This window comes from Dicentrarchus labrax, unplaced genomic scaffold (genome assembly GCF_905237075.1).
Source record: "Dicentrarchus labrax unplaced genomic scaffold, dlabrax2021, whole genome shotgun sequence".
In the NCBI taxonomy this organism is placed as follows: domain Eukaryota; kingdom Metazoa; phylum Chordata; class Actinopteri; family Moronidae; genus Dicentrarchus; species Dicentrarchus labrax.
In genome coordinates this window covers 17,305,586-17,328,645 of record NW_026136701.1, presented here as the reverse complement: position 1 = coordinate 17,328,645, position 23,060 = coordinate 17,305,586, and the positions used below count along the sequence as shown (strand labels likewise).

Here is a 23,060-nt window from a genome sequence, read left to right as displayed (position 1 = left end):
GCAGTGCATTTAAAAAGCACGTATTACCGTGTGAGCTTATATTTTAAGTATGCAGTGCAGCCCATGTCAAACTGTGATAAAAAAAAAAAAGGTAAAATGCTTGTGAGATGACTTTGACGTGTACCATAAAGTGACTCCTGTTTGCAGCACAGCAGTTGGAGAAACCTTTAGGGAGGGACTTCAGAGATATCATTGTTCCAGTCTGGCAGATTAATTGTAACACTGGTTCAACCTGAAGTGAAGCTACAGTAAGCTTGAAAACTAGTCCAACCAGGACCAGGCTCGTCTGAGGAGATACATTTCCAAAGTTACTGATTTACTGTCAGTAAGTCTGTCATAACTGGTCATCTTTCTTCACGAAACACCCCTCAGCATCAGTGATGTGTTTAAAGGCCATGCAAACCTATTTCCTAAATCAGGTACTTACTATGAGTGACAAAACTTTATTTGTGACTTTGTCCTCGGCAGAAATACAGGTTTGAAGTGGACGGGGCTCAGCTTTTAACTACATTTTGACTGGTTTAACTTCTCAACTCGCTGCTGTGAGATACAAGTGCCAACTGTTTGTTGAGACCGAACGCGAGGTAAATTTTAGAGGCTGCAAAGCCAAAGGAATTAGCCTGGGGCGGCATGACCTGACGCAAAAACTTGTCAGCGCAAGTTCAGAATGTTTCAACTTGAGCAGAAAATTTTCAGTTTGCTAATCTACTCGATAAACTAGACGAGAGGGAACAGGATATCTTTTGCTAGTTAGGCTCCAGCTAGCATCAGTACAGTGACTAAAAATTCACATCACTTTCTGTCTGAACACACCTCAAGAGCCAGTCCAGAACAATTTCTGTTCACTTAATACATGCTAGGTTGAGGTGAAGCAAAAAAAAAAAAACCACATGTCCCAGTCTTGTTTTGATTGAACAAGCAAAGCAGTTTATTTACAAACATACGCAGGTAACAAGTGTCGCCCATGAGTCTCTCCTCACAGAGTATTTAGTGTGCATCTTATCGCAAAATCTTTGGGCTTGCAAACAGAAATAAGCTCAGTATTTTTTTCCACCTTAAAATCAGCATAATCCATGCTTTTCACATTATAATTTGGTTGTTGATCATTTCAACTCAAATACCAGCAATACTTGACCTTGAAATCTTTCCTTTTTTTCCCAAGGAGGCCACGCTGTACGTTCCTGATTTGGTGGCCTCGCAATACTCGGCAGTAGTGTTTGAGACAATTTCAAAAGGTACCCAAAAAAAAAAAAAAGCAAATCAAGTATAGATACATGCCAAATTAATGGAATAACACCTTTTAAATCAACAATTGCTGATTCAAGTTATATGCAAATGTTCATCTCCGTTCAGATCTTGTTTAGGTTTCTTAGAGAGGTCAGAGGTCAGGTCAGCTAAAGAGAAGTGTGCCTCAAGCCTGTATGGACTCTTGCTCAAGGACACTTCAGCAGGGTCTTAGCCCACACCCAACAGGTGACATGACATTTTTCTCTTAACACTAGAGCAACCCTGCTGCTTATCCCGATCACTGCTTAATGGCATTTTTGCACTCATGAACTTCAAAACGACCTTCCTGACCCCCATTATAGCACCGTAAACGTGCTAGCAATACACTCTAACATAGAGCACAGGAAATTCGACACTGATAAAAGTGGGTCTGGTCTCCATAGGTAAATAGCAAGCATTTGACTAGTAGAAAATGAATGGAATACTTCAGGGAAAATTGGAAGTCACATTTTGTCTGCAAGTACCTGTGTACAAATAATCAATACTATTCATGCAGATAGCTGTTGCTAGAAAATTGTGGATAAACCATAAGAGAGAGAAAAACAATTCAAAAAGGTCCATTCAAATGACTTGTGTGTGTGGTGCTTATGAACACAGCTTATTTTTCAGGGTTAGTTCCCAAGCTCATTAAAAGTCTGGAAAAAAATGCCCCCTTCCCCCCACGTCTCGCAATATTCAGAAAGTGCACTTTTAAGACGATGACTTGCGAAAAAGATGAGTCACTCTGAGGAATACAAGTCCAGCCAAAACAAGCCACTTAAAAAGGCTTTTGTTTAAATTTTGATGCAGGTCAGGAGGCAACCAATCATACAAAAGTTTACAAGAAGGAGATTAATGAAAATGAAAAAATGTTTACAATCATTGGTTGCTTGAACAGAGAAAAAAAAAAAAAAGTTCACCATCCGATTCAAGTTCTCTTAATCAACAAGAGAGGTCTAAAATGTACAAAGTGAAGATGAAGACGTGTGAAAACATGCAAACTAGAAAAACAACTTGTTTGCAGACAGTTTAACCCTTTTCTTTCAGGAGACTGTTGTAGTGATGATGAACGAGGAAGTCAAACAAACGGAGAAAGGTTTTGGAAATGTGTCGTCCCTTTGGCTGCTTTCAGGTCTCAGAGAGAGGAATGAGCGTGTTTGTTGGTAGTGATCAGCGACTGCAGTTGAGCAACAGCCAGCGGTACCTTAGAGCGGTCAGTCTGGGACGAGGAGAGAGAGGGGAGGATGGATACCGTGGGACGCAGAGGATCAGGAGGAGAACCTGGTGGTCATCCCCCTGATGGGTCACTAATGCTAGGAAGCCTGCAGCAGGCGTCTGTAGTGGGGCATGATCTCGTGTTCTGGCAGGTGCAGGTTGAACTCTAACGCCACCAGGACAGGAAACTCAAAGGCTATCAGCTCTCTGCGGTTCACTCTGAACCTCTCCTCCAGTTTCTGCCAGGAAAAAAAAAAAAAAAAAAAAGAGTAAAGAGTAAGCAACAGATACATGCCACTTTTTTAACGCTTTTTTAAAACAGCATTTCATGAGGGTCGAGCTCTGCCTCACAGGAGATTTGGACAAGAGGAGATGCCTGTTTGGATGGTTGACAAACCTACTGTTGATGCAATCACTATACTCTGCAAGCCAACCACTAAATGGTAGCAGAGGTGAAAGTTTATGATTTCACTAAGACAAAACTAAATGTTTACTTATTGCCAGTTCTGCGGAAATGTAGCAGTAAGTAAATTTGCTGCTCTAAAAGCTTTCATTAAGAAGGGGCACTCCACTGATTGTACACATAAAAATCTGTTTACTTTTCATAATTACTACTTAGCCAGTGAAAAAAAAAGATGCAAAATGTCTTCCCTGGCTCTGGAAGGGGCTTTCAAAAGTCAAAATAACCCCTTATGATGATGAAGGCATTTACTTGGCAGGGAGGGTACAATTGCTATTGAGCTGCATTATGGGAATTTTAGGACCCTGCGTTTTATTTTTAACTTAAAAATAGGATATCTGAACATCAGTTGCATCATTTTTTTAATCTGTTTTTTTTTTTCTAACCTTGCTGCAGACTGTCAGATCACATCTGGGTGTGGACACAGGTGCAGCACAGCACATTTCTGACCACACCTAGCAGTGATGTTGGGTGTGGTCACAAGTTAGTATGATTACAAATTTGTGACTTTCGGAGGCGCGAGTGAGGAAACTTACGTCGATAAGTAGCTTGACCTCGTGTTTCTTGAGATCACCACCAATCTTGGCCGCCAGAAGGACACAAGCTCCAGCACAGAGTTTACGATTCTGCTTGTTTAGTTTGCCTTGAAGAACGAGTTTTTCAAAGTAGACAAAAGCCATGGCCACGGTCGGTTCCTCATAAGCACATTCATCCTGGGCCAACTTTCTTATCTCCCTTTTCAAGCTGCAGGGAGATGAAAAAGCAGAGAATGAGGATGAACGAGGGAGAAATGGGTAAATAACGAGGAAGTTGATGTTTAAGAAATAAAACAATTGACGGTAAAGTTAAATCCTCTAGTCTCTTTTTACCTCCTAATCTTGCTGAGTGTGAGCCTTATGTGGGGGAATTTCTCCTTGAAGGTTTCGTTCATGTCCTTTTTGAGGTCAGAGGGTTTGACGTATTCAATGACCGTAGTCTGGAAAGAAAAACCAGAGGTGGTGTCAGAATGACCACACTTTCAGCACTGAGAGAGGTGACTGGATCCTCACACACTAGTGTTGGATTCCACTGTCTCATAATGAGGCTTTACAGAGAGCTGGTGTTACCAGTGGTGATAGTGGTGAACTTATTGTCAACAAGTCCCATGAAAAGACCAGAAACAACAATGGACTGATCCTACTGCGTGTATCTAAAGTCTAATGTAGCTTATTCCTCTCTGCCATAGAGCTCCTGTTGTCCAAACACTACTAAAAACATCAGTGAGCCACACATGTTCCTTCATCACATGTGCCGCTGTAAAACCTTTTAACACCAAATGTGCATCACCCCCGTGCTGAAAACTGTCCCCTACAAATTCATTATTTACTCCTATTTCAGTAACATTCGCTAACGTTTAAGGATGTTGAAGAGATATGGTATACGAGAGGAGAGAAGGTATTTTCATTGGATATGTTGACGATGAGAAAGAGACTGCCATGCTTTTCGTCAGGCCTCTAATAAACTTGCTGCTTGTTCTAACACGCTTTGAGTACCAGGAAAGTGAATCACATTAAGATACTATAATGAGGGGATGAAAGTTTGGGCTTGGAACAAGATCCCTGAAGAACAAAGTTCACCTCTCATTTCTAGCACTTTGTTGTATCCACAACTTAAAACCTAACTTTGCCCAACTTAAACATGTTGGGGCAAAAGGAATTTTACTGCAAGATATTTCTGATTTATCACAACATGCGTCTTCTTTTTGTATATACGGCCATTATTCCTCTGAGTAACAATAACAATCACCAAGATAATTTCTAAGATCTAAGAATATGGCAACATTGCTAAGAAAAGAAGTCAGACTGGGCCAAAAATAACATTCAGACGATCAAACATGGATTTCAAACTGACCTTTGTGAACACCCACTACAGTTTACAGACCAACTTCTTGGTTCAACTCTGGCCCACCATACTTATTGTGCATGCTGGATTATTACCAACATTTTGGCTGCACTCACTTTCAGTTTGACCTCCAACACTTTAGCCAGATTATCTAAACCACTTTATTTGGCTTGTTGTATTTATTTTCTCATCCTGCTCCTTTTATCCTGCTTTATCTGTTTTCTCTCTCTCTTTTCACCCTCTCACACAGAGTGGCATATCAAAACACACACATTACGCATCCATTTTCCAGCATTTTTAACACCAAAAATAATATAATCTCTAATCTCTACTAACTAAGTGTTGAATTGTTTACCAATTATATGAGTGTCTGTCCGTTTCTTTCCCAGTCGGACTTTACTGTAGCATTGTTGCCGTGTTCAAATCTGAGCAATGACTTTGTTCTACAGCTCTAACAATTAGTCGATTCATCAGTAGTCAATTAAAATAAAGTTAATTGGCAACTCGATTTATCATTTCAGTCATTTTTCAAGCAAAGGTGCCGAACACCATTTGCTGCTTGAAGTAAATAAAATATCTTTGGGTTTTGGACTGATGTACAGAGGCTGAAGAAGATGTCACCTTGGGCTAAAGAAAGTTCTAACAGGCATTTTCACTATTTTTCTTTACATTTCAATTCATTACAATTACTCGAGAAAATAACCTGCAGATTAATCAAAATCATTAATTGCTGCTCTACTATGGTGAATACAATGTCTTTCTAGCTGAAACAAATTATGCCAAATGTACTAAAAAGAAGACCAAAGACACTATGGAATGGTGCTTAAAAAAATAATGACTCTCAATATGCATGTATGGTATTGCAGGCCCTGCACGCTTTTTTTAAAACCACATTTAAAATGTCTATAGTGGGGTTTTCCTTGCTTTATATTCATATTCTAGCTCATACAATGTTCCTTGATTGCATGCACAGTATAACAAAGCCAATAGTATCCCCAGCTTGAACTTTGAAATTCAGTTAGAGAGAACCAGTGAAATGCTGAGAATTTACTGGTTCCAGTCCTGTGTAAACACAATAGCTATTGTTGTTAGATGCTGGGTTTTGTAATTGGAGGAAGACAAAAAAAAAAAAAACACATAGCCTGGCTTTGACTGAATATTTCAACTATGTCTGTCGTTGCTGTATATTCTGCCAGTCTCCGTAACAAAAACAGAGCCCAGGAAAGAATGAGGTGGGAGTCTGGTCAGGTTTGTTTTCCCTTTTCCAACCACGATAAAACATCCGCTCTTTTCCGGAAAAGTGCTAGTGCTGAGACACAAACACCAACTGTTGCTCTGGAGAAGTGGCTGTTTAATAGCTCCAGCCCACTACACTGGGATAAAGTATGTGTATTCATTCAGGTCCCAGAAGGTGGGAGAGAGTGACCTTGCTGATTAAACCAGTTTGAAACATCCTCCTGGATCCTTTTCAAAAACAACAGATAAAAATTCAGGAGGATCTTTTGTAGGAATAAACTGTCGAGGCAGACAAATCTTTCTGGTTTGTTATTGTTCCTGGTTGCGGTGGGAAAACGGAGCACAAAAGGTCCATAATGACAATAATAACCATTGAGAAATAGCAGTAACAGTGAAATACCGAAGGACATTAAAACAAATATGTCCTAACAGAGGTGGATCTGCTTCAGCAAGTCATGTCCTGAATGATAACAAACGTTCCATTCTGCTCTCAAGAGGACGAGGCTGTGGTTGCTGTTGTTATTGTTGTTGTTTTTGATGGTGGTGGTGGTGGTGGTGATGTGTTAGACACATCTAGAGTATTTTCTCACCATGTAGGAGGGGAAGATGAGGACTCTCTTGTGTTTTCCACAAGGCCACTGCGGGTCATCCAGCAGATTGGGGTCGTATTCGCGAAAGTCCCCCAAGTCATTCCCTGCCACAAGCACCGACACAACAACAGAGGTTGAGCCAGACATAAACATTTGCACTACATCTTTTCTAATAAAAATATACTGGATATTGGAAAAAAAAAAAAAAAAAAACAACAACTGAGGACGAGGAATCCACCTGTGTCTAAGCTGCTCTGGTTGCTGTTGGCTCGGCCCAAACTGAGGCTTCTATGGCTGGCGTTACGGGACTGAGAGAAGGACGAGGTGGAGTCGATGGTATTTCTTCGACCCCCCAGCACATTAGTGGGATACAGGAACTGGGTGTAGGACACAGTCTGCAGACACAAGTGTTGGTTATAAAGCCTGTTTCACAAACCCCTACAAATGTTTGCTCTTATATTACATCTGTTAGATTAATAGATCTTAGTCAAAGCACAGAGGTGGCACCACTAACATTAACGACAGCTAGGTTTCATTAAGTGTCCCAGTATATCATACCAATGAGCCAGCATGCACAATAACAGGACCTGGCTTGCCTAAATGGAGTGCAGTTAATTAATAATGTGATTAATTACAGCTGGGATTTGTCATGTTAAAATGCTACTTGGAAAATGGCTAAAAGTGGTTAAAAGATGCCACTAGCTGTTGTCTAGCAAATTTTCCTTTGAAATTCAGACATTGGTGAGATGGGACTGAGTGAATGTCTTTGGTGCACACACACATTTATCACACTCATGAATGAGCGGATACAGTGGAAAAATATTTTTTCATTATTTTGCATTATTTTAGGGGAAGGGCGTGTTTGGGATGTAGCTAGCTAGATACAAGTTACTAAGAAAAAAGAACAATGTAAGTAGTTTGTCAAATAACTACCATAATACTATAAAAATAATACAATTATTATAAAATATATAGTATTCCTTCAAGCTAGTCTACGAGGAAAACATTTAATATATTAACCATTTTTTAAAATTAGTATTGGTGTTCAAAAACTTTACCATGGCCATTTTCCTTTTTTTTTCATTAAGCAACTAAAATGCAGAGAGCTCCTTATTAATACAAATAATTATGTTTCGTTATCCTATTTCCAGAGAGTAGAGTAATTGGTACCTTTGTTCATTTTTGGGTTGTATCTACATGGTTAAATGCATTTAATTTAAGTTGCTTTGAAATAAATCATCTAAGTAGATGTAATGTCATTTCATTTAAAGAGCATCCCCAACACTGAATATGAGTAAGGACTCACGTATGCATAGTACTAATTATGCAATCTCACAATCTTATTTTACCCAGAAAAGACGACTAGAAAATGATACATCATTCCAATATTTTTTTTTATGTTTTATTTTGTGTGAACTGATGATTTGACTAGTCACATTAAGTATACTGTCATATAGTCATTATATTGCCTCTACTCACACCTCAGCTCGCTTCTCACCTTTCCATCAGCTCCCAACTCCACTCCTTCCAGCCCAATCACCATCTCCTTGGCACTGACGCCTCCGGACGGGTGCCGCTGACGCCCTCCTTCCGGCTTTACATCCCTAATGAGCACAAGACCTTTAGAGCTTTCACCGTACAAAAATCCTACAGCTTCCTTTAACTCCCATCCCTTTCTTTATCCTTCTTGCTGAGGCCTGTTCTAGCTCACCTCCACATCTCTACCGCAGAGATAGGCCCTGTATTGATCTGTATTCACCAGTTGGCCTTGTTTCTGTAATTGCCTGTGTCTTTGGGTACATCTCCGGGCAATCAGAAAATAAAGAGCACCCCTGAGAGGAACAATGGAGGGTAGTACAGTTTTGGTCTAGCAGGCCAGTCTCAGCTGCTGCTTCACCAATGCCTGAAATGCCTTACTGCTGTGGGAGATTTGCAGGAGGTCAAATGCTGAAGTAGAAAACAGACGACTGGAGAGTAGAGTGTGTCAGTGGAGCAAACAGAGAGCTCTCAATTGAACACATTTTGTATTGGCCAGATATTTCTGTATTTAATGTCTGCTGCTGAGAACTTCCAGTAGACTGGGGCGATCGCAAATTAAAAACTGTGTGTGCCCATTAAGTCATATTTAATTGGCATTTCAATGTTTGGATAGGAGGATAAAATCCCATCAGCGAACTACATAGTAAAATATACCAATTAAAGTAAACATTGGTTACTGCTATGATTTAACTTAATTTGATGATTTTAGGTCACTGCCACTCGAGGCTAATGGGCGTGTGCACTGACAAAGAAGATTACATGCCCGCAGTCCACTTTCACACGCTGCCATACTGAATAACTGATATCAAAGAGGTAATGGCAGGCTGAAAACTCTAATTCTTTCCAGCAATTTAAGTTTAAATTTAAATTGTATTAAAAGTTTGCTGGAAAATAACTGCCTTTCATATTTCTATTCTTTTCTATTTAGCTCAATATTAACATTGCAGGGAAATTTCAGAATGACAGCAGACATTAAATCGTAACACTGTCTTGTTTTTCGTCCTCCCTTATCTTTCCTTGCTCTGTCTTGCTTTCTGTTTAAAGTGGTGACCAGATAAATGGAAGAAATTACACAGTCACCCTCACATGACTCTCCCAGTGTTTTGATGACATGTAGGGCCAATCTGTTATAATGAAAACAGTGTTATCTGGCAGACAGGCACATCAGGACACAATGTTGACAGATGCATCATAGACATAGAGATCCCCAGGCAGCAGACGTCTTACAGAACAGTGGAGATTAAATAAAAAGGGGGAAACATAAGAGATGGAAAGCTTTCTAGGGAGAGAGCTTTTCTATGAAGCGATCCAGAAAATAAGTTGTTGACTGCTGAGAATAGGCAGCAATGAAAGGAAATCATAAGAAAAGCTGACACTGCTTAGTAACATGCATGGGTAGGAATCACTGGCTTCAAACATCTGTAAGTTAGTAGTGTTACAATCTGTGCAAAGTGCTCGTCATGCCTTGCCAAATGTTTCTAAATCTAGAATCAGAATAAAGAATAAATATTAACTAAAAGAATCTTCACCACTGTTGGCTACTTTACTACCGAATATTTTACAGTTCACATAAACAGTTTAGGGCTGGGTTGACTGGCTTATAATAATATTCTCCCAGTCTTGCCCAAGCCTCACCCATTACAATAAACTTACGAGCATCACTAAGTTATACTTTCTTAATCGCTGTGAGGAAATCTGCCCTCTGCATTTGACCCATCTAAGTTTTTACCCTGGAAGCCAACATCAACTACACTGCAATGCCAGGAGCATTACCTAACATGCATGTCTTTTAGGGTCAGAGAAACTGAGGAAACCCATGCCAACACAGGCAGAACATGCAATTCCACACACAAGAGCCATAGTCAACTCTAGCGGGGTTTGGAATTGACCATCTAGCTGTCACGAGACAGTGACGCCCCATAAACAGATGTCCAATTAAACAGTCTTTTAGTCTGCATAGTTTAATGCTCTGTTTCTCTTAAAAACAAATAGTTTGACATTTTGGAAAACATGGCTATTTGCTTTCTCGCCAACAGTCAGATGAGAAGATTAAGACCACTCTCATGACAGCACACTAAATAGGAAGCTGGAGCCAGCAGTCTGCTAAATTAGCTTAGCGTTAAGAGTTGTAGCAGCAGGGGACAGCTAGTCTGGCTCTCTCCAAACTAAGGTTAAAAAACTCCACCTACCAGCACCTCTAAAACTCCCTAATTTACACATTATATGTCTTTTTTTTATTCTGTACAAAAAAACAAAGTGTAAAAACAAGGGTTATGTGCGGGACTGAGAGCAGTCGATGCATCCCTCCAAGAAGTAATAAATTACATTACAGGTCACCTCTTAAACCAAAAGTTTTTTTTTTTTTTTTAACTTTGTGCTTTAGAAGGGTTTTTTTTTTTTTTTTAACCTTTGGACAAGGCCAGGCTTGTCGTTTTCCCCTGCTTCTAGTCTTTATGCTATGCTAAGCCTTCATGCTTTTGGTTGTGGTTTCATATTTAAACAGATACAAGAATGGTACCAATCTCAATCTTTTCATCTAACTCTTGGCATTAAAGCGAATAAGTGACAAACCATTCATTTAAATTTAACTATTTACCATTGTTACTTGTCCCCATATTACCTCCCCGTACCTGGCTGCTGAGCCAATTTTGATTTTTTTGTTCATGGGGCAATAGTTATGGTAAGCATAAGGACAGAGAGACAGAAGAGGGGAAAAAAAGAGGAAAAATACATGCAATCAGCAGTTTTCTGCCCAGTTGTTTAATAAAATGTTGTTTTGCAGTTACAATACTTGACTAGGTCAGCCAAAGTCAAACTGTAAACTGTCAATTAGCAGCAATGAGCAATCAAATGTGCATATTGGATAGCCCTGGGGGTTTATTAACCCTTGACCTTGCACTGACTGGCTGGCTTAGGAAATTCCACTAACAGATTGGGCCTTTTATGCTCTTCACTAAGCCCTGGTGTGAAGCTTTCCTTTCTGCTCATTGTATTCTCTGATGTTTATCTTTTCCCTTTCTCTTTCACTTCCTCCAAAACACACCATTTCTTGTGACTGGGGGGCACCACTACCAAGGTCACACCAGAGCTATCCCCATCCAAGCCAGGTTGGTTCCCGTTACTTTAAAAAAAAAAAAGGACAAGCATTGTCTACAGATAAGCCAGACGTGTTTTCTATTTAAGCACTAAGAAATGTTAACTCTACACCGAGGCAAAGTATAAACAAAAAAAATGGTTAATAACAAACTGTCATCACTGAGACAGAGACTCAAGTCTATATAATCAGACCAAAGACGACACATCAAAGTAAGTTTCTAAGAAGAGCAGGAACTCTGGGAAAAGTGAATTTTTAAATGCTAAACAGCAAAGCCAGCGACAGTTGCAATAGACAAAAATGGGTTGACTTAAACAAAAAGGATGAGTGCCCAAAAGCCACCGGAGCAATTATGGAAAAGCAATACAAGCAACAAGCACTGGGCTACAATATAGTCTAGATACCATTTCAGCCCACTGTTTACTTATTCATTAAACCTTAATGGTAAAAATGCATCCACCAAAACCAACCCTTAGCAATGTATGCACCAGTCAAAGGAGAGCACATCCACAGAAAAAGAGGGATGAGAAAACAAAGGGAAAAAGGGAGCACAGGCTGGAGGAAGTTACGGGGTTCGGCATGCTGTAGGATACATACCCTGCTTGGCTACAATCTCGATAGGGCAGGACAGAAAATACACTATAGAAGGATCTTCTGCCACTGATAAGGACTATCCTATAAAAACAAAATGATAAACAAGCTAATCAACATCTATCTGATAAGATCCACAGGTTAAAGTTGGAGAGAGTGTGCAGTAAAAATAAGTATGAAAAGAATGAGCTGAAACTTCAGTATGAGTGTGTGTTGTTTTGTATTTTAGCACATGTAGCATGTAGTCAGTGGTTTGGGGGCAGCAATGATGCATTTTTCTTAGATGTTATTTTAATAATATTTTAAGTTATCATATGCTATTTTTAACCTAAATTGCCTTGTACTTGTGTAAACATGCATACAGCATCCAATCAGTTTCCCAGTGACCAGATGTCAACAGCACAGAGAGCAGAATGGCTCTGACTTTGTCACACTACAACGACCTAGCTGCAGCTCGCAGACACATGATGAATCTTACTACTTGGCCAAAATCAACTTCCGGACATAATCAACACAGGAGTCATGGGTCTGGATAGGAGGACAAGAAACGTTACCTATAGGGTTACTTAATTTAACAAGTGAGACTTTTTTGCCTGATTGTCTAAACAAAAGATATTATTTTAACTTACACATAATGTCTGCTCTCTATCTTAAAAAGGTAAAAGGTATTTTCTCAGAAAGCATTAGAACTAGACTCTGTGTCACAAAACACCCTGAAAATAAGCTAACTGAATTAAATTTCAAATCCAAGAAATGTGACATTGATAATGATGAAAATCACCAGAACAGTATTACTCAGTAACACTTCCTCTCCTGGCCTGGATTAAACAGCCATCTTTCCTTTGGTTACACTCTGCAGACCCAGTAAAACATCAACATTAAAACCACTGTGCCAAAATGTTTTTATATTTAGAGATTTGTGTGCTGAATACATGCTTGTGTAAACTGTGACACAATAATATGTGATTTAGCAGAGTGATTTCATGGTGCGAGTCCAACATTTTTTAACAGTGATCAAATAAAGATTAAAATAAAGTTAAGTCAGATTATACTCTGTGTAAATGGACAGGATTCTCAATCTATTACATTTCATTTAGAAGTCAGAATGGCGTGCAGTGAATGGGCCAGGCCTGCTTGCCTACAATGTAGCTTGTAATGTGAGAAAGATCCAAACTGCAGTTCATTGACTGGGGCAGCCTGCCATTATCCAATGAGGACTTGTATTGACTAAGGCATGGGGTTGTTTGCCTTCATACCTTCCATTGCGCATATCATGTTGCCTCATGTTCTTTATGAAGTGGATCTTCTTGAAGCTCTTTGGTCGGGGTGAACCCGATAGGGTTCGGCATCTAAAATGTAAAAACAAATACAAATCATCAGTACCTCTAAAAACAGATAAACTGTGTCAATGGAACACATTACACTGAGCTGAGACACACAAATACAGTAGCGAGCAATGTGAATGGTATTTCTGTGCAGTTTACTACCTTCGTAGAGGAGCATTTTCCTCAATGTCCTCTAGCGTTTCAAGCGAAGAGCGCTGAGAGACGAGTCTTCGTCTGGGAAGAGGGGAAGTTTGAAGTTAGGGGATTTGAAGAAACAGCATCACACCAAACACAGCACCAAATGTCCATTCTGCAAAGCAACCTTTAGAAAAACAAATTCTCTATAACGATAATCCTTTTTACTTTACCCAAACACATGGACACACGGCTCTGCAAAGCAATTTGATTAAAAGGCACAACACTAAGTCAAAGTCAATTCCACAGCAATACCTAAAATGGCAAGAGTGGGCACCAAAAGTCCATCAATTTTCCTCACAAACTGAAGTCCTAGGTTTTAGAATAAAACAATGTATCAGTATTCACAAACAGAACATGGAATTTCAACCATAATCTCCATTGACCTATTTAGTGCAAAGCAATGTGTCAGTTAGTTAAAAAGCCTCTAACCACCTCAATGTACTTTTACACAACTACATAGAAACTAAAGAGCGTAGAGGATATCTAACATTCATTTTCCAATAATAAACAATTGGTTGGTAATAAGTAAGGCTGGGTATAGCATGATATCAAACCAATACCTTGTTCAATACCTTAGTTTGAGGAGTAAAAACATGCTGAAACCACTTTTTTCAAATTTGACAAAATACATTAAACTGCTCTATGCATCAGTGTTTGTGCAAAGGTTTCTTTATTCAGACGGGGATCTGGTCAAAGACAGTAATCAAGCCTATGAATTTGACCATGCATTCAATGCCATCCTTTGATTCTTCACACCTTCCATTACTTGATCCTACGAACACATTTTAGTCGGTACAGAAAAAGCATTAAGGTTTGACACCCATCCCTGGAACAAAGTATGTGCCTGGTCAATGAAGTCCTTGGAACAAAGGTCAAACAATGGTGTAAAATGATTGCATGTTCTGTGGTTAATTTACAAAAACAAGTCTCGGATGGTCGAGTTATGGCCATCCATCAACACCACTGTGTGCCTGTGTGGTCAATGATCGCTCCTCAGCCGTAGATTGCATAGATCACAGAGAATTTTCCAGGATCAAAGCTGCTAAGAAGATAACTAGCTGGCTCGGCAAGCACTTTGTGTAATACATTTTGTCACAGATGGCCTTTATTTCTCACTTTAGTTGCACGACTCAACAGGCTAATTCTGCTGGACCACTTTAATATGATCGGCTGCCAGTTTAAGAAACAAACCCACATGTGATAGCTAAATATGCCTGAGCTTTTCCAAAATTAGGTTGTAATTGCATGTTTAGCACAACAATAACAACATAATCCAACTCATTAGTCAGCCTTACAAAGTGGCCACATTTAAAGTAGTGGAAATTAACACATTAGTGGTCAAAAGACAAAACGTCTCCCAAAGGGTCTATTTGTCATCAAGTACTAAATAAACCTGCAGCAGACTCTTAAAACTCGGCAAGGCCAAGTAAGGGTGTGAACAAATGACTCTGGTGTGAACAAATAACTGCTCAAACCACTGTACTGTACATCATCTTGGACTAATTCTTTTCACAATTCAGAACACTGTGGACCCTGCAGCGTTACGACAAGCTGATGAAACTTGCACTGACCTACCTCCTTCTTCGCGGAGCATTTCGGCAAATGGGAGAGACCGTGAAGCATAAGGCAGAGTGGCTGGTTAATAAATGACAGAGCATGAGGACAGATTAACAAAAAATGACTCCGTCCTTGAGGATCTCCCAGGGTTTAAGCCAACACAAGCTGAGTGAACACTGTACCAGAGGAGATGGGGTGAGATAAGTGTTTACATGAGGAGCCAGACTGTTGAAGCAGACAAGAAACCAGAGGGCCATTATACTGGCCAATCTTCTGCACTGTATATTATGACCCCAATAACCATAAAGTGGAGGGAAGAACATTAAGCTCAGATAAAGGGCATGAAAGTGCACTTTTTTAGTCCAAATTATTAGAACAGCTGACATCAACACTGTTTATGTTAGTGTGAGCCAAAAGGGTCACAATGGCGGGGTGTGACCTTTGCCTGAAGGTCAGATCATGTGATTTGTGGTCTTACATCATCCTTCTTCAGAGACAACCCTGAGAGATGGATTGTCTGGATAAGGATCTGAGATTACAGGCAGTCTAAGAGGACAAGGCTTCTTGTTTTCTCTAATGGTGCATCACCTCATTCCTAGAATTACTTTATGTTTAATGAAGCTTTTGCTAGAAGTTAGGTAATAAGAAAACATTTCAAAGGTGTCATGCTTCTATATTTTGATGTATTTAGAGGTGAAATGGGTCTTTAGCTAATGAGAGAAAGTAAAAATCACCTCATCTTAGTCTTTATTACAAAACGTACAAAAATTACTGTACGAGTTTATATCCGATTGCTTAATTTAAATCTGAACAAATCAATATTTTCATAAATCACATGACAATATTTAATGTAAAAGGTGTCGCTTTATCACTTGACACTGCAGTTCACTTTACATTTTACTGTACATCTCATACAGTGAAGATGCGGCCACTTTATTATGGACAGGAGATATTATTATAGAAGCCAATCTCTCTTAACGTACATATAGGCAGTAGAGCATTGTATTAAGACAAATCTAAACTTGTCCTTTCTGCAAAGAGTTTTACACTATATCCACAATCTGTGCCCAAAACAGAAATAACGTCTCATTGTAGCCATCCGTCTCCATTCTGTGTGACATTTTGTATTTTTTTCAGTCCAAATCTCAATTGTCTGAATTGTTACTGCTCTTCAAAAAGCATTCACCAGTTGGTCGAAGGGCATGTTTCCAGTCCATGAGGACACAAATGAACTATGAGGACTTTGATCCAGGCGCTGTAGTTGAACAGCAGCAGCGGGACGTGTTTTTAATGCAAGATATGTTTTCCAGGCCGGTGCAGACCCTGGAAACAATAACAAAGGCCAGGCCACTCATTCACCTCAAACACAACTCTAACAACCAGGGTTAGAACAGTCAATTTCTACCCAGTTTGACATTAACAAGGCCCCTTCAGAAGCTTCAAAGGAGACTCAGTATAAATCAGAGGCAAAGTAGCAACAACAGGCATCCCTCAGTATCTCTGACACAATTCCTGCTATTGTTGCCTGCTGAACTGATTTTGTTTCAGCATGTTTCATAAATGCACCGCATGTAGCACTACTGCAAACACAATACCATCCTCTTGCAATGAAAATGTTTCAAAAAGCTATTGATAATCCTGCCCAGTGGTACCATACAATGAAGCTATAAAACTCAAGTGGACTATTTAGATGTGGAGATTAAACAGTTTCACACGTATGCCCTTGTTGGCAGCTTGCCACAGGATATAGTCTTCTATTTTTCCGGAGAGGCGCTGAGTGGAAATAAATGTTATGTTCTGGGCTTCTTCAGACAAATACAGCCCAGGCAAACGGAAATGTGATTATTCAGATAAAAAAAATCCAGTCAGAGCAGTTCAGCCTCTGTGATCCTCAAACACACCGGGGGTACAAATGGGATGCATCAGCAGATTTGAAAAATACATGGGGGAGAAAAAAAGGAAGTCAAAGAATCAGAAACGGAAAATCATGTTGTGTGAAACAGCAATGTGTAGCACTATTAGCTGTTCAGAGTGAGAAACAGAACAAGTCGTGATGTGGAAATTTAACTCTAGGGTCCAACTTAAAAGAGCATCAAGTAAAACAAATGCTGACCCTTGTTACTCTATTCTGCACTTGACAAATCTTTAGGGCTTTCCTGAGTGTTTGTTGACAGCTCAGACATTGAGAGACTCTGCAAAGGAAAATGAAGCATTCTTATATAATCCTGTGATTATGCCAACCATGACCTCAGCGAACAACAATCAACCTCATAACCAGAAGTATGTGACCCAATCGCACTATAATGACTTACGCTGCTTGTTTTCCAGCCACAGCCTCTGCTGCCTCATGCTAAAAACATCTTGCTAAAATACTGTCAAGTACATGACTCTGCACTACCTAATGGTGGTGGGAACATAACTACAAGAGGACATGAGAAGACTTAACCTGCCTATGTTTAAAAAAGACAAAATGAAAATAGCTCTGCACCTTAGGCAGACAATGCCAGTGGTAATAGGTATGCTATATTTAAAGTGCAGCTCTTAGCATGCTGATTTATGGTGTACGAAGGCTGAGCAGTGGAAGGAAAGCTGAATATGAAAGCATCCATCATTTTCGTTCATTAGATTCTGATGAGGATATGGTCTAAAGCAGCTTTGGCTTCAGAAAGTCTATTTTGGCGGCACATCAGAGGCTCTGCGACTTCCTGAATGGGAGCAGGACTGAAGGCCAATAGTCTGAGGGGAGAGTGTGTCTCTGATGCCCCTGGGAGAGGAAGTAGAGGACAGAAAATACAGAGCGGAGAGCCAGGCTGCTTCTCAGAAAGCCTGGGCATCCTGCCTCTCCCAGCCAGGGACCTCTGGACACGTTTCCACCAGCTGCCCTCAGAAAACAAACCAGGCACTGTGCAGAGAGCTCGTCTGTCTGCGCGACCGGCAGAATATGGCCGCGCTCCATCAACAGGTTGCTTACTTCTCCACATCAGAATTCATTTTGTCCTCCAAGCACATTCCAAAAGCAGGGTACAGTCAGGGTTTAACAACTTCTTACTGTATATATACAGACTGAGCAACAGAGTGGCTGTGCAGATATTAGATGCCAGACATGCAGCACTGTGGCTAGGGTTGGGTGTTGAGCCTCAATGTTAGTTTTGGTACCAACCAAAATGTGTTCATAGCACCAAGTAACAAAAATTGACACATCCTAAAAGCTGGCAGAGAATGTTTTGGTTGATGATTTATATAATAATTTTGCCAATTTGTGACAGTTTGTACAAGCAAAGTTGTTGCACGGCTGCTCGTTTTACATATAATGTATAGTGTGTATACACACGTATAAAACCAGATTAATTATTATAGCAATTTATGATAGTATTTAAATGTATAATATATAACGCCATTCAAAACAGCACGCAACAAGCAAGCAACTCAACACTATCACTGCTACCACGTATACCAATTTGAACCAAACGATTTTCACTTTATGACTAAAAGTTAACTCTTGACCTTGACATAAGGTCCATTTAGTATTTGTTCTGGAGATTTCAATTTTATCACATGATCTTCCTCAGCGGATGGAGTTTTCCCAGCTCTCATGGAATTGTTGATTTTCATATTTTCCATTTTTCTGAGCCCTTTAAGGACTTATCGTCCATGTTGGTTCAAAAGTTGAAGCTGAAGCTAATAATGGACCTTCTGGTGAGACTGTTCAGTCAACTGCGGTTTTCAAGGTCAAGAATGAATGGCATTGCACAATAAACATTTAAATTCTCCGTTACCGTCACAGTTGGGGCGTCGTTTGAAATTGTTTTAATAATGTGTCTATTAAAAAAGGTCCAGTGTGTAAAATTTAGGAGGAATCTACTGGCAGAAATATGAGCTGTTTGTATCTACAGGGGGGAGCGGGTCCTCTTCCACACAGTCCGACATGTTTCTACAGTAGCCCAGAACAGACAAGACAAACCAAACACAAACTCTAGAGAGAGCTGTTTACATTTTCTGCAGCCAACATAATTTCTCCTACACGCTTTGGAAGGGGAGGATGAGAGGTTCAGTTGGCTCCTCAGATGCCACTAAATCCTACACACTGAACCTTTTTAATGAAATTCATTTTAACAAAAATAACAAAAACACATGACATGACAACTGGGCAAACACCACCTGTTGGACAAGACTGTATGAAATCAATCTACAGTAGAGCTACTAAATGGACTTTGTGGTGAGATTATTTTTTCATGTTAACTTGAGCCTGTGTATCTTTTATTTTTGAGGCTGTAGTTAACAGTGTATTGGATTGTGCTTCACTGTGAGGTGTCTGTTGTTTTGTACTTTTTGAGCATCAGAAAACTATAAATGTTCTCTAAGGAAATACAGAGCACATTCAGAAAATGTTAATGGTTGGGTGTTATATAATCTCTTTAATGCACTTCTTTCTATCAAAAAGTACAGATTGAGACTTTCGGAAGCTGTTAGTTTGGCAGTGCAATTTCCATGAGGTCAGGAAGGGGAACTAAATGCCTATTGAGTGTTTCACCATGAAGCACAGCTTCCTGAGAAGTCTGGCAGAGGCGCCAGAGGGAGGAGAGGATTTGGGTAAGAGAGGGGCTCTGAACTGAAAGATCAGAGAGGATTTGACAGCAGGTTCTGACAGTGAGAGGACCATGAGACTGTCACGGACAGCTGTCCTGCTGCGAGGTGAGACCCTCCAAATTCTCCTTGTGCCTTCAAATGTGAAGACAAATTGGGAAAAGAGGGAAAATAAAAAGCCAATCCATACAGAGCAGCAAGTACCTGTTCTATATGTAGTTGAACAGAGGTGTAGAGTTACAGGATGTTTACAGAGGAGAGGGACAGCAGGTGTGCACCAGGTTTTGCAATGACATTCACTAAAAATAATTTGAGTAAATATGACAGAACTTGTGTGCGCAAGTAAAAAAAACAAAAGAAAGAAGCTGATGAGGTGTGCTGCTGACTTCCCTCTCTGTGGAAACTAGGTTGCAGCTCCACAGCTGCTGGACCTGTGATCATACTGTATCTATCTATCTATCCTTGCCTGTGCAGACCAGTGAGTCATAGGGCTACAACCACCTGCAAGGAGTAAATATACAAACAGCTGAACTTTATCCTCCTGCAGGTGCATTGTTGCGTCCGGGCAGACTGTGTTGCTAAGAACCAAAAGCGACTTTTCAAAAACAGCTGACTGTAAAAGGAAAAAAAAAACCTGCCAGAAGACTGTTCCTGGAGTTCATTCATTCAGGGCCCTGGTACATGTGTTAACACATAACCAACAGGAAGTTCAAGATAGAAGTTGTTCACTATGTTTCACGCCTTATAACTATTTTACCAAATGATGCACAAAGTAACCTGCTAATCTACTAAAATGTAACAAATCAAACAATAATCTGGTTGCTACTGTAAACTGGTGGTGAACATAACAAAATAAAATGCAATACATTATATATGTGGCATGATTTTGTATCAACAAATAAAATCTTGACAGTTGTCTGGAGGACTGACTGTCCCTATGCTTTTTTTGGGGGGTATGGGGGTATGGCAGAGTTTTTGCTTGCTTGCTATGACATCCTGCTGACGAGCATAAACCTTTTAAAAACCCCGGTTACACCATCCGCACTGTACTGTACTGCATGTCCCCTCAAAAACACCAGACACAGTTACCTTGATCTCTGCAGCTCTATCGCAGAGTTGGCTATCTGTCCGCCCTCCAGGCTGTAGTTCTGGGAGGTTTGCCTGGAGTAAGGGGCAGGTAGGATTCCCTGAGTGTACGTCTGCAGCCTCCCTCTAGCCGAGGCTGGTACCGCGGAGAAAGGCGAGCTGAACGTGGAGGGCACGAAAGCGTCGCCATCCGCGTCCGTACCCGTCGGGGCAGCTGCGGGACCCGTCCCAAAGCTGGTCCGACTGCTGGCGAGGAGAGCCTGGTTTGCAAAAGCGAGCGCCTGGGCGGCCGTGGTCGCCGCCGCCGCCGCAGCAGCAGCAGCGGCGGCGGCTCCGGCGGCGCCAGCAGCCCCGTACGCCGAGCGCTCCGGAGAAACCAGGCTGTGTCTAGTCCTAGCCTCAAGCGAGTTCTCATCTTCGTTTTGATTGTCTGCATCGTCTTGCACGGGTCGTCCATCCAGAGAAATGTTGCTGAGAAAAGACAGCGCCGCTTGCCTCCTCCTCGGGTCTATGCGTTTCCGCGTATGCTCGAGACTGGAGTGCTTGATCTGTAGCGTGGCTGTGGATGTGTTGCTGCTCGTGGCAGCCGCCATGGTCCACTTCCAGTGATCCGAGTCCCCCACACACCAGCGATCTTACCTTGCTGACATGAATACTGTGTTTTAATCGTGCTTGTGTTGGTGAATGGTAGTGGCCTGTCTTTTAAGTACATGCGTTTAACTGGGTGAAAACAGGAAGGTCACGTGTGTGCAGTATTGTGGCAGCACAGGGAAAATTTGGACCAATGGGCTGTCAGGAATACATGTGTTTTTTTTTGTACCTTTTCCTGACTCCACTCGCTTCATGGTATGCCAAAATTACACAGTCTAAGCACGGCGTCTGTAAATGAGTCTGAGCTGCACAATGTTAATATGTAAGGAACATTTTCATTCCTTTCCATCAATTTGGATAACGCACACGAGAACAAGACACGCTTAACATAATGGCACGAAAACTTCCTGCTTTTTCTGCATTACAAATTTCCCTCAAGCATGGAGAAAGAGATGCTTGCAATTTCCTCAATCAGCACAGGCTGTAGTTATATGCGCAATGATCAATGGGCGCTGACACAGTGGGGCCCGACTTGTTTGTTTTGAGAAAATAGATCATTTTCTGAACCGCACAAGTCAGCATCTCTGCAGCAATTGCGCCATCTGTCTGCTTGACGTGCACTGCGTGTGCTGTTTTTGGCCATAACCCCATTAAATTTGCCATCTAGTGGTTTTTAGGTGGCAGCCGCAGTAGCCTGTGCAGTGTTTTGATGAAGAACTTTGGAGGCGCAAGATTGGAGGAATAATCAGGCTTTGGCCATTTGACTGAGGATGTAAAATCTCTTACATATGTTTTGAATCAGAATCAGAATCAGAATTATGTTTATTGCCAAGTAGGTTTTTACACCTATGAGAAATGTGTCCTGGTGCAATTGGTGCATAAAATATACAAATACAAATATAAGTACTTTCAAAATATAAATGGATAAAGATAAGAAAGATAAGAAAAGAAAACTGTGCAGAATGTATGTATGTATGTATATGCAGGGTGGGTATAAGAGTCAGTGACAAAGGGGGTACCGGGCCTTGTCAATGAGGCCAGCTGCAGATGGGAAGAAACTGTTAAGGTGGCGAGAGGTTTTGGTCCTGATGGACCACAGCCTCCTGCCAGAGGGAAGTATCTCAAAGAGTCACATTTAAGATAAGATTTTAAATTCCTAAAAGTCCCAAAATCATGTTTGAAAAGTTAAAATGAAGCACAAATGCAGCCCAGACAAAATGTGTGGCCCTGGGAGAACAAGAAGAAATTCCTGGGCCCCCACTGACTGGGCCTTTGTTGACCCCCGTTATCCTGTTGCCATGTTCCCACCAAGTACAGTGCAAGCAGCACATCACCCACAGCAGCTTCTTCATTCTAGACCCAGAAAAACAACCAACCTGCAGGAAAACAATCAGGTTTTCTGTGTGCTAGTATATGTTCATATGAAAAAGACAAATTTATTTTGGATTAGACACCATGGGAGAACAATTTAAACTAGAATCCTTAAAACTAGACTGAGGCCATAAGACTGCACAAAACCACATGATTTGGTAATAATCCAAGACGAGTCTGACTGAATTGAGCGGAGAAAATGGCATCGGTAAATTGGAATTAACCAAATGACCACAAACTGACTGACAGTGAACTTCTGGCTTCGAGGGCACCCGAGGGTCTGGGGCCTCAAAGCAGGGCAGTTGGCTGCTTTGCCTAATTGATAATCCAGCCGTGCTCCTGACGACCTCTCAGCCCCATTTTACAAAGATGCTCTTCTCTCTGCCTCGATGTCTTGTAATTAACTGACATGTTCATAATCACAATCATGCTCTGACTTTGATGGGAAATAATATTGGTAGCTACCGGAGGAAGAC

The 23,060-nt window shown here is 40.8% G+C and overlaps 1 protein-coding gene across 2 annotated transcripts; it reads right to left on the bottom strand.

Moving 5' to 3' along the window:
* Positions 1 to 1,216: 1,216 nt before the first annotated feature.
* On the bottom strand, positions 1,217 to 21,374 carry cables1 (Cdk5 and Abl enzyme substrate 1). 2 transcript variants are annotated; one of them, XM_051406228.1, is made up of 10 exons: positions 20,626 to 21,374; positions 13,360 to 13,431; positions 13,129 to 13,221; positions 11,879 to 11,956; positions 8,147 to 8,252; positions 6,887 to 7,043; positions 6,649 to 6,752; positions 3,811 to 3,917; positions 3,478 to 3,685; positions 1,217 to 2,720 (listed from the first exon to the last, which is right to left on the bottom strand). In XM_051406228.1, the coding sequence occupies exons 1-10, from the start codon at positions 21,213 to 21,215 to the stop codon at positions 2,580 to 2,582; spliced, it is 1,656 nt and encodes a 551-aa protein (XP_051262188.1). In that variant the 5' UTR covers positions 21,216 to 21,374; the 3' UTR covers positions 1,217 to 2,579. The 2 variants fall into 2 exon arrangements, with proteins under 2 accessions (XP_051262188.1, XP_051262197.1); XM_051406237.1 differs by lacking the exon at positions 11,879 to 11,956 and having other exon boundaries at positions 20,626 to 21,369.
* Positions 21,375 to 23,060: the final 1,686 nt, after the last annotated feature.

Excerpts from the sequence above, each read along its gene's own strand:
- cables1 (XM_051406228.1), bottom strand. The coding sequence starts at position 21,215 with ATGGCGGCTGCCACGAGCAGCAACACATCCACAGCCACGCTACAGATC. Across the intron at positions 13,222-13,359 it reads GAAAATGCTCCTCTACGAAG|ATGCCGAACCCTATCGGGTT; the intron begins GTAGTAAACTGC and ends TTTACATTTTAG. Across the intron at positions 2,721-3,477 it reads AGGTCAAGCTACTTATCGAC|AAACTGGAGGAGAGGTTCAG; the intron begins GTAAGTTTCCTC and ends TTTTCCTGGCAG.